A 19716-nucleotide genomic window follows, 5' to 3' on the forward strand; every position below is an offset into this window, starting at 1 on the left:
GTTAAGGAAGCCATGGCTACTTTGATGCTTCTATTAGGCCTATTTCAAAGTCACACCTTGACTCGACTTCTGTAGATGAATAATAAGAGCTCTGGACATGGTAATGACTTAACGTGAGCCTCCTCTTTCTTATGTAAACCTTGCAAAAGACTGCTGGAAAACAGTCGAACAATTTTACATATTATTTAAATGCATTCTTTGGCCCTTTTAAAATAAATCATTAAGATATTTTCACATAGAGTATCTGTCAAATATATATATTTTTAGTTTAAGTTTTGTGACTTCCCTCAGAAATAATTCATCTTATACAATGTTCTGTCAAGTTTATTTGGTCTTACAAGAGTGACAACATTGTCTTATGCTTGTATTGATACAAGCACAAAAAAATAAACCGAAATAAAAATAAACAATTTAAACATGACATACAGAAAATACTCGTTTGATTCAGACTTCGGCTTCGCTCGGCAAAGATCGTCAGTAGTCGTGGCCGAGTGGTTAAGGCGATGGACTAGAAATCCATTGGGGTCTCCCCGCGCAGGTTCGAATCCTGCCGACTACGTCACCTTTATGTCACGCATGGAGATTTACTTTTCATACGTGTTGCTTAATTAAAGCTTAGAGGTCCCATTTTCTGTGTTTTTGAAGCTTTGATTGTGTTTACAGTGCGCAATATAACATGTGTTCCTGTTTCACGTGTAAAAAACGCGTTTTTCCCACATAATTTACTTATCTGTTTACCGCTGTTTTCGGTTTTCACTGTCCTCAAAACGGGCTGATGTCTTCCTTGTTCTATAGAGTCCCTCCTTCAGAAATACGTAAAGAGTTCTGATTGTCTACGTTAGCAGCTAGCTTGTTAACTGAGTTGTGATTCGACAGCACTTAAGTTAGCTTAGCCGTTTGAGCGAGTAGGGGGAGGCAGCAGACCAGGAGCAAGGCAGTTTTACGACCCTGTTGTTCCTGATGCGTCCAGTAGGGTGTACAGTAAGTTCGCATCATCAGATCAGACTTGGCAGAGCAAGTTTTGGATCAGTGTAATAAACCAACTGCTTTCGTGGAACATATGTAACGTTAGCTTCCGGTACACTCCGCAAATAATCAATAACATAAAAAGTCTTTTTAGAGTAGTTTATTTCTGATTGCTGAACAAGCAAAATAAATAACACATAATTGAGAAAAACCTTAGATAATTATAGCTTAATCGTATGAAAGACTACATTGAGCTAACGTTACAGTGTTCTAAAGTGTAACTACTACATAATGTATATACAACTACAGACGGATGCCAAACCTCCCTTCACATAGCAGTGATCCATGATCGCCGTCTGCCCTCGTCTTTAGGAAACCAAAACATTTGATATTTTCGACGAGGTATTTGTTCCAGAGTTCAGTTATTAAATAAACAAAGAACGATGTTAAGTTCTGCCCTTCTGCCCAGACGCGTAACCCTGACAACGCACGTGCGTCCAATGAAATTGTCACGTGACACAGACGCGGTTTTCCCAATGTATGACGTCATATATAACGTTCGCTCACTGGATTCTCTCTCATTATTTGTTAAGTATCAGAAGGGTAAGGTGCAGTGTGCAGTGGGCTGGGACAAAAATCGCCAATGGCAGCGGTTTGTAAAAGCTGTGTAACTTACTGTGTAAAACGTACTTATGATCTTTAAGTTAGCTGTTTTTGTGAAAACATAAAAGGGGCGCTGCTAGTCGGAATCCAGACAGTAATTAGATGTTGTTAAATTTTACGTGAATTAGTATTATTTATAAAAATCATGTTTTCATGGATCCGAGTCGGTTGGAGAGGTCCATGTTCGAATTGTGTCAACTCTTGAGGTTTCCCAACTCATCCCATACTATAACATGAAAAGAAACACGATGACCCAAAGACGTAAGTTCTATTATGTTTATGTTGTCATTATTGTGAATATTTTTAAAATCATGGCCGTAGCCAGCTGTAGGTCACCGAGGTCCAGACCTCGTTAAATTTATCATTTCAAAAATAAAATATAAAGTTCGCTGAATGACGGATTAGCCATTTGGCATCTGCGTATCGTATAATCAAGTTTGGACGGCTACTGCACCCTATATTGTATACACCTGTATTTATTTTGACAAGACACGTGATACACATAGGATCACTCGACACACAGAAAACATATTTTGAAATGACAAACCATACACATGACGGGCTATATACATGTTGTGAAGAACTTTGCATCGAGCGCCCTCTAAAAAGTCACCGGCCGCCACTGTATTGTAGTGTAAATGATGGCAATTGACTCTAGCCGCTGTGAGACGGGGATTGTGAGAGCGCGGATGCAGCATTCGCAGTGTTGCCAAATCCAATTATTAAAATCCTCTTTAGACATTGTGTTTAGTGTTTTAGCAATTAATGCAACACTTTTGCAATTCTATAAAGTGACGAATTGGTGCAAGTTAGTGTTAGCAATGTCTCTGAATTACTTTTTCAAAGACAAAGCTTGAACTTATTTTGTTGTGTACAAATTGTTGTTTTTCGATTCAACACTGGGTAAACTGACAGTAAGCACATAATTTAGTGCTGGCAGGTTATTGCTGTTAAAAGTTGCTAAAACATGCCATACATGCTATTTTTGCCATACAGAATAGGCAGAGGTGGATGACAGTGGGAGGTGGAGGGACTTTTATACACATTATAAACATTTTTCCTTCAGGTATTAACTTGTTTGTCTATTTTACTTCATACCTTGCATGATTATTATAAATATTTGAATGGTTTTATTGATACATTTAAAGGAAAATAGAAAAGTTGCTGAACAATGAACTTTTTTCATACAGATTTATTGCCAGCCAGAACTTCAAAAACTGTGCAGAATGAGCTATTTGACTGTATGTTGTCCGTTGTGTGGGAAAACATGTGCTTGTGCTATTGAAGCAAAAAAAACATGTGTTGGACTGTGATTAGACAACTTGTTCTTTTCTTCACAAATAAATAAACAGTTTACTTGCATGCTTGTCGTGTAAGTTCATGATTAGAAATGAACGATGTGAACAAAAACAATTATTATCATTAAAACATGAAATGGCGGTTAATAAATTTAATAATCGTTTCCAAAGACACCTTATAACTTAACCTTATTCAAAAACATATTATTTGAGAAAGGGAGACAACAATTAAAAAGAGTTATATGTAATGTGCAGCATATAAACAATGAAAAGTGTACCAGTAATTATTCACACTCTCTATCAAGCACTGTAACCTATATGTTGAATAGCAGTCAATGGATTGGCTGGTGTTTTATATCTTTTTAACACTAGAAAAGGAAATCCTCTTCAATCCCTTTTAAAACAATAGGAGGTTTTCCCTCATGTTCAATTCATTATGGTGCATTATTTCCTGAGCTTTAGGTTATTTATAGTGTATTGTTCTCAGGTTTGTAGAGGCAGCTAGCAGAAATGGAAGATTTAAACTGACGGTGCTTAGGAAATAACTTGAAGCTCTTTTGCTCTTCACTGTTACTCCCTTGTATACCTTCTGTTCATGAAATAAATATTTTATTTCTACACCTTTGACAAAATAACAAAAGCCTGGAGCTGTCCAGTGCTGAATTTGTCTTATTTAATACTTCTAGGGCAGTGGTCTCCAACATGGTGCCCAGGTTTCTGCACAGACTCTGTGAGTTGCCCTCCAAAGTAATTCTACTAATACCCTCAATTTGAATATTTATTTATTACACATTTTTCATATTAGCTTGGCTTCTTTTATGTGTTAACATTTTAAACATATCAACAAGTAAAACAAAAAAGTTTTGAGTAGACTATATAAAAAAACATAGCCCTTCAGATTGTTTTACAAAAAGGTTGGAGACCCCTGATCTAGGGGAATGTTTGGACCTTATATAAGAATTTCACATTTAAACCTGATAGGTTCTTTTGAATACAAACTACTTCACAGTCGTTTACATAATGTAAAAAATTACATGTCTGAGACAAACACAAGTTCCTCTTGATTGATACTTACAAAATAATTTGGCTATGGGAAAGACATGACTGGACAACTGGAGGAAGTAGCCTCTTCTCTCCAGTTCAAATGTTCCCTGCACCCACGTTATAACGGTCTTGATGATCTCAGCTTACAGGATTTTACGAGTGGGATGAGTAATTTATTACAATCAAAGAAATCGACTGTTGTGAATTGTATTTCAAGTCTAGCGTAGAAAACACACAGTGTTGTGATGTCCTAAAAACAATGCAAATACAATGACAGTCAAATACTGTTTATTGTTTATCTGGATACTCAATGAATATAGCTTTGATATTTAGCTGAAGAGACAAACATCAGCTCTACCAACAAACATTGCCACTGGAGACCCTTATATAAAATACATGTCTGTAGTACAAGTATACAAAAAGGTTTGTGGAATGAATATGAAATAAAAATCAGATGCATTAGTTGTATTAAAACCAAAAACAGAATAACCAACCATGGGCAGATCTGATATATTATCAATCTCAATATTGACAGTGATGCAAAAATAATAAAGGAGAAAAAAATGGGACAACAAATGCCTTTTCCTTCATAAAGTTGCCTGATTGTCTTATGCATTTTGTATCTTTTTAAATTCACTTTCAAGATAAAAAGGACAAAACTAAATAAGATACACCAGTATGGCCTTACGTTTTCTCTACACTCTAAAAACAAACGGTGCTATATAGCACCAAAAGTGGTTCTTTGCTCGTAATCATAGAAGAACCGTTTTTAGTGCCATATAGCACCGGTGAAGCACCTGTGTAGAACCAAATAGTGCTATGTAGAACCATATGTGGTGCTATATGGCCCCTATATGGTTCTACACAGGTGCTATATGGCACTAAAACGGTTCTTCTATGATGACGAGCAAAGAACCACTTTTGGTGCTATATAGCACCGTTTGTTTTTAGAGTGTAATGTACCAATAAAAACAACATGTTTCCAAAATAGTACGTTCTAATAACATTTACTGACCAAATCCGAGTTAAAAGCCTTTTTGCCACTCTGTTCTTCACCAAATAGCACTTGTGTGGGAATCAGCCAGGGAAAGAATTGAATTACTGTCTCTTGAAAGAAAAATTTGTACAAAATTTTCGATTTTAAACTGCACTGATCAATAACATTTCAGCAGTAAAGACAGCCATTAAGAACCCTAATGCTGTTCAATAATAAATGACAAAAACAGCATAAATTGCGAACACATCATCAGATTGTAGAAAGGCGTCTGAAATATGGTAGTAAGACTCACGCGGCATTAATACTGTGCAAGACAGTTTTCGTGGAATGATTACAGGGCAGGAAAAGCAAAACATTATAAAAAAAATCAATATGATGTTTCCATTAAACTTTTGATCACTTTGTACAGTCAGGCAAAATTGAGTTAGACAACAATTCTGTAATGATTATCTTTAGTATTATAGCATACAAATGTTCCCTTTAAACACAACAAATTGTGCACAGCATCTCAGAGAAAAACATCATTTTTTACAATTTAAATACAAAGCTTACATTCGTGTAATATTGCTCTATGACAAAAATAGTGTTGCTACCAATGCTGATGAGAAAATGACAATGCATATAAAAACATAAGAAAACACGGTCACAGTTATCAGCCTCACCACCATCACAATCATATATGAATTTCTTAAAACATGTGATCTTTATACAGTGAAGAAAGGGCATTAGCGGAATGAATATAAAGGATGATCAGGGAATGTGTGGTTTCCCAAAACATTACTGACAGAGACAAACATCTCCATCAGGAACAGTGCTGCTCAAAAAACCTGAGGATGACAAAAACAGACCTCCATCAGAGATAAACGTCCATGGTCTGTAAGATCATGTGGCGACACAGAGGGCAGTTGTGTTGGTAGATAGGTTGGGTCAGCAGAATGTTGGTGCAGGCTCTGCACAAGCACAAGTGACGACAGGGCAAAAGCACAACAGTCTTAGTGCTGTCCTGACAAATGACACACTTCTTCCTCTCCTCCTGCTCTTGTAAAAGCGTCAGCAGGTTTTCGGTCGGAGGGCCTTTGCAACTGCCCTCAGAGGGAAATCTCTGCAGCGGCCTGTGGGAGCTGGTGCTGGGGAGAGGCAGGTCTAATGGATCATCCACTTGCTGGGCACCCTGGGGTCCATCCTCCACCACCGGGTCTCCTCTATCCATGTCAGCTGGAGGAGGTTGCTGCTCTCGGTTGGGCTCTTGCTCTCCAACTTCCCTGTCTGCAGCTTCTCTTCTTGCGGGAAGCACCCAGAGGCCTATCCGACTGCGATGCCAGGCGATTCGCCGCCACAAGTTCCTCTCGAGCATATTTAAGTGGTGCATGGTTGGCACTGTGTTGATGTAATTGACTATGTGCACAGCTGCTTGCTGAACGAAGACAGGGTTTAGGTAGATGGTGGCACTCGCAATGATGACAAGGGTGAGCAGCAACCCATACGAGTTGAGCAGGAATACACTGACAAAGACGTGGCACACAGAACCCAGGAACTCCATGGCCAGTCTGCATGGTGTCCACAGAAGGATGGAGGTGCCCACAAGACTACTGTGAAGGAAAGTAAGCACAGTCAAAGTCAACTCCAGAGCTTTCTGCAAAGGGCACGACACAGCTTCCACCATGCTGACAAACACAGCATATAAATTCTGTGTTCCTATAAGCAGTAGGTTGATGATTGTGTTGATGAAATACAGCAACAGGCTGAACACAATGCCACAACCCTCCCAGGCCTGCCGTAGCAAGCCGTGTCCTGACAGCAGACCACGGTGGACAATCTCTTTGGTGCGGAAAAGTAAATGTGAAGACAGATATCCAATCATCTTGAAACTTTCCAGCGCACCTCCGATTAACTGCATCCCCCCTCCGACCATGTTATGGGTCACAATAGTCACCCCATCCCTCATTGTGATGATGCAAAGCAGAGTGATATTCCAGCACTCCAGCACAGAGTTTGTGAGTAGCATGGGTAAACTATTGACAAAAGAGATCACTGTCACCAGCAGCTGAATTATTGAGCTGACAATCACAAAGTTTAAATCCAGAAGGAGGCAGATGATATCTATGCATTTTCCAATTGTACTGAAAACAAAGTTCAACAGACCCATAATAAGGATGCCCTCTTGTTGCGCAATGTCCACGAATCACTTTAGTTTAGTGAATTTAAATACATCATCCTGTGTTTTTTTGTGCTCCCGAACTATAAAAACCCCATAACATTATTCATTCTGTAGATCCCAATCAAGCAAAACAAACAGCTGTGAAGGGAAAGCTAGCTAGCAGCTGCCCCATTCATATCTGAAGTAACGTTAACGTCTCTGCAAACCACCAAACCTTTATCAAATGCCCCGTCCAGTCGTGTTATAGCTGTGTGTTAGCTGAGACTCGGTTTCTGTTTTCGACAGAAAAATACAGTTTAAACATGGCTAGCATAGCAAAGTAGCTCCCCACACATGGCCATGAACTGTTCAGCGGATGTTTACGTTTGAAAACAGAAGGCGTTCATGTTCGCAGCTTATGTTTATATCCCAAAAACCGCCATTCAATCCTTGCGCATCGTGTCAGCCAATCGTCCATGTTAACGTTTGAAGCTCCAAGGCGACGACAAAATCACTGACTTGTTTTTTCCTTCATTATTTGTGTAGAAACGACACAGCTCTTGTTGTTTCAGTTCGTTACTTCCGTCTTACCCTAAATGTTTGGAGGGAATCAACCCGCCGCTCGAAGTGCGCAGCAATGCCACTGTGAGGTGAGTATTGTATTTCAAGCTGACCAACCGACACTCAAATTACGCAGAAAACGTCTATAAAGATTCTTACTGAAATTTCCAAGGTTTTATTACAGTAAAAGTTTAGTAATCATGCTACACCTTGTTTTTTATTGATCAGCGTCTTTTTTAAAAACATGGTTTAACTATGGTTACTGTTTATGGTAAACGTGGTTAAATTTAATTCTTTCTTTCTTTCTTTCCTTCTTTTTCTTTCTTAAAAAATAAACAGACGTGAAACAAACAATTGTGCCATTTTATAAATGATGGCTCCACCAGTAAAATTATTAAGAGTCCATTAATATTTCAAAAGGGAAAGCAGACACGCACGCATGCTGGATACACAGTTTCTCTGCTAAGCATGCAAGGATTTAACCTTAGTTTGAGGCCAAGTACACATTCTCAGCTAAGGTCTCTTGGGAAAATAAATAACATACACTGATCTGAGCCCCATTTGGAAGTAACAAAGCCTTGGAGGACTCATTTCCTTTGACAGATTTCTTTTTTCTGAAGGAGAAGGCAAAACATAACTATTGCTGTTTTGGCATTTCTGCTGGTCACATCCATACCATTAAAGCTGATGACAGTCCATAACTCCCTAAATGTGTTTGTCTGCTCCTTGTAGCCTTGAGCATGAAAGGAAATGCGTATCTCCGCTCACACTAATTGCAACAACAGGTCATTTGGTCAGTGACTGTTCTATTGTTCGGTTTTTATGATAAAATTTTCCCCTTTCAAATGTGATGATACATATTGGATTAGTGCTAAAGAAAGATTTATTACATTTATTAAAAATATTCATTAACATTTCAGGTATAACAGGAATTACAAAAAAAGACAAAAAGGACCATGAAAGTAGTAATTTCTGACAAAACTCTCTAATTTAATTAAAATTTACAAATATTTACAAATATTTGCTGCATCAAGACATGTCACACCAGGTTTTACATTAAAATTAATATTGATAATAATCATAATCATAATCATAAATCACTGCAAATTGGAATACGTGCATACTCAAAACAGTGAATGAGCTACATCAGTTTGGAAGATTTTTTTACTGAATAATTTTTATTTGGTGTATAAAAGCTTTTTGTAATTTTGGTCTGGTAACCAATCACGTTCATTATATGGAGCAGTCTAACCTCTTTTTGGTGTACATATAGGGTAGAAAATGGATTTGAAATCACTTTTTGTGGAAAAAAGTACCATTTAAATTGGATGTGGTGGCCTGTTGACCGAGGAAGTTTACCAAACCAATCTAAATAGTCAACTATAAATAGTCCCTTATTTAGAGACAGACTTATGGTTTAGTAATCCAAACTTCTATGGGAAAACACAAACTCTAAAGAGTAGAAACCACTGGTGTGCAGTCTGGTCACAACCTAGGCTATGACCTCACATACCACAACAACCCAAAGGCTCCAGCCAAGTTCAACATGAATTCACTTTAAAAAATGATAAGAAAGCATAAATGGGGTAGAGAAAATATATTGAATTGGTGAGTCCCTTGGGTTTATTTTCTTAGTCTGTGAAAATTTGCATTCCCAGAGATATGATCCTTCAGTATCAGCTTAATGCCTCAAAGAACGGAAATTGTGCTTAATGGCAAGACACCCCTTTTCACCCCTCAACCCATCTAGCCTATTCAAGACACAAAAACCAACACAATTCTTGAAGATACATCAACGAGGTGCATACTGGGTCATGGATTCTTATGTATACCAAAAGTACCCAAAAGTCCAGGTCAAACTTTTAATTATTTATATATTCTCATCAGCATTGCAGCAGTCTTATGGCATGATGAAGACCATTGATGTCAGTGTCTTTCTGAAACAATCCCTGTTTTTGTGAAGACTCTGTATGCAGATAGAACCCTAAATGTCGTTGCCTCTCTGCCCTTGAGCCCCTTCACTCTTCTGACTTTCACAGCCACCACCCTTGTGTTCAACAGACAATAACCCCTCTTATTCAAGCAGACAACTCCATAAAAACTTTCTCCAGGGTCCAGCATGGAAAGAATGACTTTTCCCTATTTCCTTCCTACTAACTGTCATGGAGGAAAAGACATGGGTCTTTCCATCCCTTAAAGAAACACATAAGTGCTTGACATATAAATCAATCTTGAGAGTTATCAACAAGGACACTGCATGTTGACCGTGGTTGGTGTGGTTACAAGCTATATAGATTTAGCATAAAGAATCAATAAAGTTCAGGCTGAAACATTTTAATAAATATAAGAAAACAAGAAGCCAAAATAAAAAATTTCAGTTGTAAGTTACATAACCTGTTTATGTAAAGCGCTGGTGAAAAATCTAATTTTGACTTAATATTGTGCCAAAGAACATATTCTTAAAATCTTCATGACGTGTGAAAAGTGCAGAACAAGTCATTTTGTTATTCAAAACGTGTCTAACATAATCCACTCTCTAGAGCTAAGGAGACATGTGTTTTGACTGTATGGTTGTCCTAATGTTTTTTTAAGGTCTATTTAAGATCATTTTGGCCATAATAAGGCTTTTTAATAGATACCACATAATAATTGATCTGATTTTTCCCCTCCATTACTGGCATTATGGAGATTCTTAATATAACAAATATAGCCTCAAATAATGTTTCATGTGTAAAATGTATGTATGTTACATACACCCTTAACTTAAAATGGTGTGGTAAATATTGTCAGGAACATTGTCCCTGCTCTGTTTTTTATAGAGTACTGTCAACATAAGGACAATGGGAATTGAAAATGTCACAATGGTTAATGCTAAGTGGCTTCAATAGATTCTAAACAGATTGTTTAGCTTGAGTCTGCATTTATGAAACCTTAAGTCATTGTTTTAAATGTTTTAAAAGCGCAATGCAAAATATAAACATCTTTGAAGTAGCACATAAAATTAAATTCCATTTTATTTTATTATTTTATTTATTTATTTTTAATTTATTTATTATTTTATTTTTTATTTATTTTATTTTTTTATTTTTTTTAATTTAATTTTATTTTATTTTATAGAAGTCATCATGGGGCACTGCATCCGCATGAGGCACGTGTGCGTCCGATGATACCGTCTACAAAACTATTTATGGAAATTTTATGGAAAGTAAGTGGTACAACTTTGGTGACACAAAGCAACAAATTTAGATTATATGGATAAAATATAATCAGGTTGCCTTTTTATTCTTTTTAGTCACCAGAACACCTGCCTCACGTATGCTCCCCTCCAGGTGAGCAAACATTACCTCATGAGCATAGCTGTCATCATCATCATACTCACCGACTGTAGCCAATCACCCGCCTACAGTGATGCTACACATTACCATTATTCTTTCATATTGAGGTCTGGACTTAAAACTGAGTATCTCATATGGGATTTGACTATGCTGGTCATGTAAAGAAATAAACCATGTCAAATTGATTCTAGACTTTGGTCCTACGGGAAATCCTCAGCCTATTTTAAAATATGTAATTAGTTCAGGAGTCCATTGGATAGATGATCAGATTACAAGCTAACCGAATCTGTTTTTTATCCACTTACGGTAGGCTGTCAAATACAGTCAAAATTAGAAAGCCAACTAAAAGGTTTATTATAAAAACAATAGCATTTCTAATGACCGTTGATAAATATAGAAAGCTCTGGTTGAAATGCTTCAGGCTCCAATGCTTCTCAAAATAAACATCAGTCATGCAATCACTACAACACAATGTGCAGATATACACAGTACAGTAGTAGATATCCAGCTTTGGAAAAATGTGTATGTATGTTGCTAAGCTTTGGGATGAATTTTAAGGAGCAAAAATGACACACAACATGTACTGTATGTGCAAAGATTGACCCAAAGTCAAGGCCCAGGAAAATGATGGTTGCTGTCTGATAGCTGCTGTCATCAAAAACGAGAGGATCAACAAAATATTAATAAGTAATAAAACTGTACTCAGTGTGTGCTTTATTCCTGTAAGCATATTATAAATAAGCCTAAATGTATTCTTTATTTTGTACCATACTTCTCAATTTAATATAACATGAGGAGGCATTAAAAGCAATTACTGTACAAATAAGCCCTCCGGACATCGCTGTTGGTCACTACTTTATACGAAGATATGAAGTCAGCTGCCTTTGCTTTTATCTCTATTTGATGTGCATTAGTCTTGTAAGTATGTAGTGTAGGGCGCAGCCCACTAAAGGTCCCTCCCCCTCATCTGTGTGCACTTTACGCGCGGTCCCTGCAAACATCTGCTCTCTCTGTTCATCTTCTATAGCGAATCGGTCGCGTACTCGCACGCATCAGACGCGAGATCTGAAGTCTGAACCCGGGACAGCAGGAGTCATGGGCATCCGTTACATCTCTCTCATACTCGCTGGACTTCACGTGCTCACTTGCACAAGTAAGTCAAAGGTTTCATTGAGCTCGCCAGTGTCAGATATAAATAGTCATGGAGAAAGTTTAGGCAGTTTGATGCGTGCCGTGTTTACTTTATTCATAAGGAATTTTGAGGAGAATATTGTCACGTTTGTTTGTATTTGCAGTTTTGCACTATTAACAGAAACACGATTAATTGTGCATCTGGGGTGCTAACAGTTTAACTAATAAAAGTCTTAGTTGTTGAACATAAAGAAAATCCATGTGTTTTAAATAGCACTACACAAATGTGATATAATAATTTATTGATTGAGACAGCATCTATGATCTAAAATTTGTAATTTATGAATGCATTCAGTTACTTTTTAACATACACCGCAAATCAGGATTAAATCACAATGTTTACTAATTTCTGTGTATTAAACTTTAGTACCCCATGGTGATTGTTTTTACATTTAGAGACAAAGAGATTGGTGTACATCATGATGTGAAACAGTATAGTATTGTAGCATTATGGTAAAGCTAAAGAGCCTGTTGGGTGTGACCATTAGCAGAAGAGACACTTTACTGGAAAAGCATTAGGGTGTTTTCACATTTAGTTTGTTTGAGCCCTCTAAATGCTGTCGGAGCAGGTCAGGGTGTATATGTGAACAAACCAAGTGATCTCAGACCCCCCAAAAAGACCCAAAAGTTGCACTGAGTCTGAGTTCTTATGAAGTTGTGATGTGAACAAGAAAGGGTCTGAGATTACTTCAGTTCTAAAGAGAACCACAAAAGAACCCAGAAGCGAACCGTACTCAGACCACCTCCAGACGTGGTCTGAGTTCGGTTCACTTTTGGGTCCTTTTAGGGGGGTCAGAGATCACTACTTTGTTCACATATACACCCTGAACTGCTCTGAGAGCGTTTGGAGGGCTCAAATGAACTAGGTGTGAAAAAAACCCTTAAAATGAACTATATTAGTCAGCAGCGAAAAGTCTTTCATAGCAGATTCTCTTAGAGATGTTGGGACTGTACAGTTAGATGTTCTTTGTGTTTTAAAAAACCCTATCACATTATAATCTAATGTGTAAGTAAGTAGACAAATTGCTTTTATTGTATACTGCAGTGCCATTCATTTTTCTATAGTTGGAAGTGAGGTTGGACTTTAAAGGACCTACATCCTCACAAATGGCATTTTCTTTGTTCCCAAGCATCTGTTGACCAACGGATGAGTTCATAGTGCCACATTGTTTCATTCACCTTTTTATCTCCCCATCTGGGCCGAACTTCCTCACGCTTTCTTCACTCGTCTTATTTATTTGCGCAATCACGTCCTCTTCCTTTTACTACCTTTCATATTGTCCTTATTGTAATGATCTTCTGTTGTAGTCATGCGCCTTCCTTCTCCAGAATAGCTGGTTTCCTTTCTTACACCTTCTTGAAATTGTGATCTAATCTCTATTTTAGATTGTCCAGTTAACATCCTTCTGCCCTTTTCAAGGCTGTTTCCTATCTGTAGATGGGCATGATGATGATGAAAATGTAATTTGACCAGTTGTTCAAATACACTTTTGCTTTTCCAGAAGGAACAATGAAGTCCAATATAAATAAGAGACTAATCTAAATGGATTTGATCTGTTTAGTGAATCTATTCTATGCACATGACTTAATGTGTTTACTGTTTTTTAAGTGTATAAATGATGAGGTCATCATAACCTGTTATTGATTGCTATCTGGGAAATGTAGCCCATAGTTATAACCATTCAAGAGTAGACTGAGAATTAAAATGAAAGATAACATTTGAGAGAAATATGAATTTTACGCTGCTTTTTTCAATCCAGCATTGGGTTAAAAAGGGACAAACCCAGCCTAAAGGTTAAATTAACACAGAAAATGGTTATATTTGACCCAGCATACGTTGAATTACAACCCAGTGGGTTTATCCCCTTTTGACCCAGCACTGTTGAAATGTATATGTTGAAATCGTTCATGGGCAACACTAAATTATTCTGTTTGTTTATATTGCTGTTTTTTATTAGACAGCTTTTTGCTTCCCTGTGCTCACACTTTTAAGAAGACTTGAAAGTTTTTTTCTTAGTGTGTACTTTTCCTCTAGTAGTATGCGGTGCAGAATTCCACATTGTGTTTGTCTTTTGCAGCTGTCTTGTTGTACTGTGTCAGATTATCTGGGCTTAAATGTAGCCTGTGTTAAGTCCACACAATGCTTGCATGAATAGAGCTGCTTTCATGTGCGGGATATAAAGAGATGCTTCCCTCACTGGGTCATAAACAGACTTAAACACATGGACCTCAACATTTACCAGATAAAGAAACAACGTGCCTTTCTTGACACCATCTCATTCAGGGTTAAAGGTCATTCAGAACTGTCTCAAACATGATGTGCCTTTTGTATGTTCGTTCACATGAAGGCCTGTCGTAAAACAGATAAGGTCTTAATTGTACAAATCAGATATAAGAGGTGAGGACCTCTGATGTATAGCAGACATAGACATGGGGATCTTCTAAAGTGTATAAAAGGATCTTTCAGACTTTAAAGTCTCATTTTAACAGACATGAGATTAGAAGACTCTGGTTCGTCTGTCAGTTCTCTCTATCCTGTTTATGTTATATCTTAGCACTGACTGCTAGTTTATGAATGGGTCGTTGTCTAGAACAGCACCAGTGAACACTATACTAAAATTAAATAATGTTTTTGTTGTTAACATCTCTATACTGTTAGAAGAAATATGTACCTCAGCTGTCACTGGGGCAGTCCCCTTTAAAAGGGTCCTGCAATTTTCATCATCAGAATAGTGTGCATGCACTGTACACGCACAGCCAGATTTTTAAAACCCCACGTATATTGTACGTGTAGGTCGCGTATACAGGAGAATGTAGTATGTAGCCCAGGAGATGCATTGCATTATTTGCAATGTGCATGCATTGAATGTCTGTGTACATGTACGATTCAAATAAAATATACATGCAATTGACCGTGAGCGTACTTAAAAAAACAAACTATACATTTGGTACCAATATGTACATTTGAGATATCCATATGCACTTCTGTAGTACTAATTGAATTCGTATGGGTTGACTTTTGTTTGTTACTAAATATTGAATACCATGAAGATAATCATATGATTTTTTCATGCCCCATTGCATGCTGGGAACTAGGGCTGCATAACGATTAATCGCGATTAATCGTTTGCAGAATAAAGAGTAGAGTTGCAGAGTAAAAATTTCTTAAATATATACTGTGTGTGTGTGTGTGTCTGTGTGTGTGTGTGTGTGTGTGTGTTTATATATACTGAATTATTATACACAGTAGTACAAACACACATAAATGAAGAAAACACAAACTTTTGAGAAATGAATCGTTATGCAGCCCTACTGGGAAGTCATACCTTTGTGCTTTTTGTATTTGCATTACCATATTTAGCATTCATGTCCAGTTGAACAGGGAGATACAGCAGGTCACGTCACATAAGTCACGAGTGATAATTAGTGCATACTTTGCATTCTGCACCTCACATGCAGTGTGTATTATGGTATACGGTGCATCTGCAGTGTTTATTGTTGGTAAGATGCACTTTGGGTCTGAGCCCTGATTTATTTAAGTGAAAGACTGCAGCTGACCTTCCATTAGGATGTAATCACTGTGCACGCCTCGAGTCATTTCCCCTTTATCCTGTCTCAGCTCTTGAGCTTCTCCAGTGTGGCCTCCTGACACTCCGTTTCCAGGAATAATTTGCATGCTTACTAACTGAATATGATTTTTTCCCCCCGATATATCTATATCCAGCCTATAGAATATATCTCTACTTATAACAGAAGATGAAACCTGCGTTTATGATATTCTGAGCCTATCAGTGTTTAATAAATATGTGTCTGGATAATGCAGTATTGTTATGACTAAGGAGACAGTATCCAGATCTCTGCTAATGGAAAAAGCCCTGCGCTTATTAAACAGTCGTTATATAAACCTACATTTGGAGAGCTGACTTGTTTTGAGGAAAGGCTGTTTCCTACAATTTCCTACAATTTCCTACAATTTGTGTTAGTTTTGATGAGGAGACGCGTTTCTTGCAATTATCTGTGTTTGTTTTATTGAATGTAATGTAAATATAGTACATTTTTAAGTTGCAGTGTACCATTTCTTCAGTTTGAAATACTTTCTCTTATCCCAGCTTACTTTATATAAGCTCCTCAGCGTGGTAAAGTCTTGATGTGACAAGACCATTTTACTGTATTATTTATTTATTAGACTATGTGATCAGCAGAAGTAAGTGTTTGTGATTTGGTGAAAGAAATGTTAAACTATATTCTTCACTTCAAATGGCTTTTAAATATCTGAGTTAACAAGAGAGTAAAAGCTCCATAATAAGTCTCCAATTAGATTAAATAATGCTAGATCCCTAATAGCTCAGTCATTTAAAGTATATCTAATGAGTAACAATCAATGTTTATTTGTTAAAGGGGTCATATGATGCGATTTCATGTTTTCCTTTGTCTTTGGAGTATTAAAAGCTGTCCGTGCATATAGAAGATCCGTAAAGTCACAAAGTTTAAAGCCTTTAACACAAAGACATATTCTTTAATAAAAATAAATGCTCACCCATGCTTCCTTAAATGCTTCATTCAAATACGCCCCCATTTATCTACATCACTGTGTGGCAAGATTTGCATAACATCGCCCAAATCTTTATGCAAAGAAAGAGTAGTTCACTGGAAAAAAATATTCATTTAATTTACAAAATTTTTTTAAGGTAAGTGTGGTCGCAATCAATTTATTTAAGCTACATTTAAAGAAAAAAAAATTAGAAATACAAAACAAAACAAAAAACTTTTGTTTTAATGCAGCTTAAATAAATTGATTGCAACCACTTACCTTAAAAAAATGTAGTAAATTGAATGAATGAACCACGTTTGAGGTATTTGGCCACTCACAACGCACTGGATATCTGGCCAATCAAAGGACACCCTGCTTTTTAGAACGATGAGCTTTGTAAAAACCGATGTATTTTAGACAGACAGGGCATAGAGAAGCAGCAATAATGTACAGTATGTGGAAAATAATGTTTTTTTAACCTTAAACCACGTAAACACATTACATTACACCAAATACACAAAATAAAAGTCATATTAACCATGTAATAAATTTCTTCCCCCACACAAAAAATGAAAATTTTGTGATCATTTACTAAATCTCAAGTTGTTACGAACCTGTATACATTTCATTTTGTTCTCATGAACACAAAGAAAGATATTTTGAGCCATGTTTGTAACCAAACCATCAACTTCCATAATATTTGTTTCCTATTATGGAAGCCAGTGGTGCTCCTACTTCCTGCATAATAACAAAAAATTCCTTTGTTGTTATCACAATGGAATTTAACTTGAGGGTGTTTAAAAAAGATGGAATAGTTTTTGGATGAACTATCCCATTCAGAAAGTGTCAGATTTGGTCTGATATCCAAACTTTTCGGGTCTTATAAATCTTAGTGGTTAGTTCTGATGAGAAATAGATTGAATCTCCCCTAACGCTGTGTTATGACCTTGAAGACCTTGAAACTGAGACTCTAACATGTAAAGAGGTAACTTAGATCCTAAAAAACTATTCAATGAGAGCAAAGCTGTAATTTTAACTTTAAACTTTTAAACAAAGCAATTGTTTGAAATGTGGAGACTTTTTTTCACCAACAGTGAAAGTCTCACATACTGTGCTGCTGGAAATTGTCATATGAGCTGTGTGTTGAGGGATTTCCAGAATGAAGAAATATTATTAGCAGTTATTCTACCCTAGCCAGGACACCAAATGACAGGAGTCACATGACTACAGCTGCATAGTTTAAAAAGAGAGGCATGTGGCACCGTTAATTTGCCTGTGTGATACTTTTATAACATTTACAAATAGGATAGTGTGTTTGAGAAGAATTGCCAGGTGTATGAAGGTTTGAGGTTGTTCTCTAGTATGATGTGATTTTTACAAATTATATTTAATGCACAGCTTCATTGTGGAAGTAAAGCGGAATCTCAAGTATATTATACTGCAGAAAATACAAAAATATGCAAACAGTGACAAAAATCTGGGCTAGTCTTTCTTTTAACTGAAAATTGAGTCAAATATAGCAATTAAGAAAGTTTTTTTTATCTGTTTGATGTCACTGAAATTGTTTGACCTCTGGAGAGATTCCCATAGCTTTCATCCATTCTGTTCTGCAGTGAGACACAACAAACAGCTGCACACAGCTGGCATTCAAACAATCCCAGAATGCTCTCAAGTTTAGCTTTCACACCCCACCTCCAGCTTTTATGCCCCTCAACACCTCTCCTGCTGTGGTGAACGTAGCCATGCATTGAACCGCAGACTTGCATCCATTCACTGACTCAACCTCCATTCATTTATGATTCATTGATTCAACCTGATTGATTTATTAGGCCTGTCAGGGCAGCATATGATAACAATAATAATTTTCTCAGACATATCCAATTTCCTTTTATTACCACCCCATGGCATTATGTTGAAAGAAAATTGTGGTTGTAAATTCAGGATGTGAGAATGGTCAGACACATGTTGTTGTGTATTGACAATGTCGTTGAAATTGACGATTACTCTTCCTGGTGTTTGTGTAAAAATCGCTTTTAACAACTTAATTTTGTACCACTTAATGATATCCCGCTCTGATGATTTTGGAAAAAAATACAATAACATAAATCAAATGTTGTAAAATGCAATATGGTTGTATTTGTTAACATTAAAGAGCACCTATTGTCCGATTCACAATATTTCATTTCCTTTGGTGTGTAAGTGTGTATTAGTACATGTTAAGGATATGAAAAAGATACAAACCCCAAAGTATACAATGATGCGAGTTATGGTCTCCAACGTAAATCTCTTTTCTTGGACTACAACAAACACACAGATTGTATGCAACAGTTTACTTCCTCAGCCTGTTGACGTGGGCAAGACCGACATTATCATAATTCCTCCCACTTCGGACTCTGCCTGTAAGTTAATTCCTGTTAGCATTGCATTGTGACTGAATCTTTCAAACATGGTAAGGAGCATCACATTTCCAGCTGACGTCAGAGGTATTCAGGCCAATTACAACGTACAGATTAGCTGGCCAATCAGGGACACAGAGCTTTTCAAATCGATGAGTTTTGTACAAAATCCGTGCATTTCAGGAAGAGAGTGAAATCTGGAGCTACAAAAATTTACGGTATGTGGAAAATAATGAGCACATATTATATATTCATCAAATACTTTCGCTTCAAATCTGCTAAATCCCGGCCTCAGGCCATTCAGAAATATCACTTTGTTGGCAAAATTTGCTTAACACGACGCAGATTATTCAAGTACTTTAAGGCCACAGATTATGAATTGGATAAATGACAGCGCGTGAAACGACCATGAATCCCTTGTGAGTATACTTGAACCTGAATACAACTAGAATGTAGAAGTAACATGGATCACAGCGCCCCCTAATATGTGGTTCGGTTTCTTCATTTTTACATTATGACCTTTATTACTTGCAATGTTTGTAGTTGCATCTTCTTTAATGATTTTGCAACAGTTTACCATGTCTTGTCAAAAGAAGT

General features: G+C 37.0%; 2 protein-coding genes and 1 non-coding gene across 7 annotated transcripts in view; 2 read left to right on the forward strand and 1 right to left on the reverse strand.

Annotated features, from left to right (window-relative positions):
* Positions 1 to 477: 477 nt before the first annotated feature.
* Positions 478 to 559, forward strand: trnas-aga (transfer RNA serine (anticodon AGA)). The gene has a single exon. It is a non-coding gene; the product is annotated as a tRNA-Ser (tRNA).
* Positions 560 to 4242: 3683 nt separating this feature from the next.
* Positions 4243 to 7696, reverse strand: rnf26 (ring finger protein 26). 3 transcript variants are annotated; one of them, XM_065281192.2, is made up of 2 exons: positions 7341 to 7696; positions 4243 to 6980 (listed from the first exon to the last, which is right to left on the reverse strand). In XM_065281192.2, exon 2 carries the CDS (start codon positions 6971 to 6973, stop codon positions 5822 to 5824), a length of 1152 nt encoding a protein of 383 aa, XP_065137264.1. In that variant the 5' UTR covers positions 6974 to 6980; positions 7341 to 7696; the 3' UTR covers positions 4243 to 5821. The 3 variants fall into 3 exon arrangements, with proteins under 3 accessions (XP_065137264.1, XP_065137263.1, XP_065137262.1); XM_065281191.2 differs by having other exon boundaries at positions 7111 to 7696; XM_065281190.2 differs by having other exon boundaries at positions 4243 to 7696.
* Positions 7697 to 11974: 4278 nt separating this feature from the next.
* Positions 11975 to 19716, forward strand: part of mcamb (melanoma cell adhesion molecule b) — a 46899-nt gene continuing 39157 nt past the window's right edge. Inside the window, exon 1 of one of the 3 annotated variants that reach the window (XM_065281193.2) lies at positions 11975 to 12154. In XM_065281193.2, the coding sequence (XP_065137265.1) occupies positions 12097 to 12154 (58 nt within the window). In that variant the 5' untranslated portion in view covers positions 11975 to 12096. The remainder of the gene's footprint in view (positions 12155 to 19716) is intronic. The other 2 variants (XM_065281195.2, XM_065281196.2) reach the window with 2 other exon arrangements.

This window comes from Paramisgurnus dabryanus, chromosome 8 (genome assembly GCF_030506205.2).
Source record: "Paramisgurnus dabryanus chromosome 8, PD_genome_1.1, whole genome shotgun sequence".
Lineage (NCBI taxonomy): Eukaryota > Metazoa > Chordata > Actinopteri > Cypriniformes > Cobitidae > Paramisgurnus > Paramisgurnus dabryanus.

Coding starts and splice junctions, on each gene's coding strand:
- rnf26 (XM_065281190.2), bottom strand. CDS start 7,114: ATGGGTCTGTTGAACTTTGTTTTCAGTACAATTGGAAAATGCATAGAT.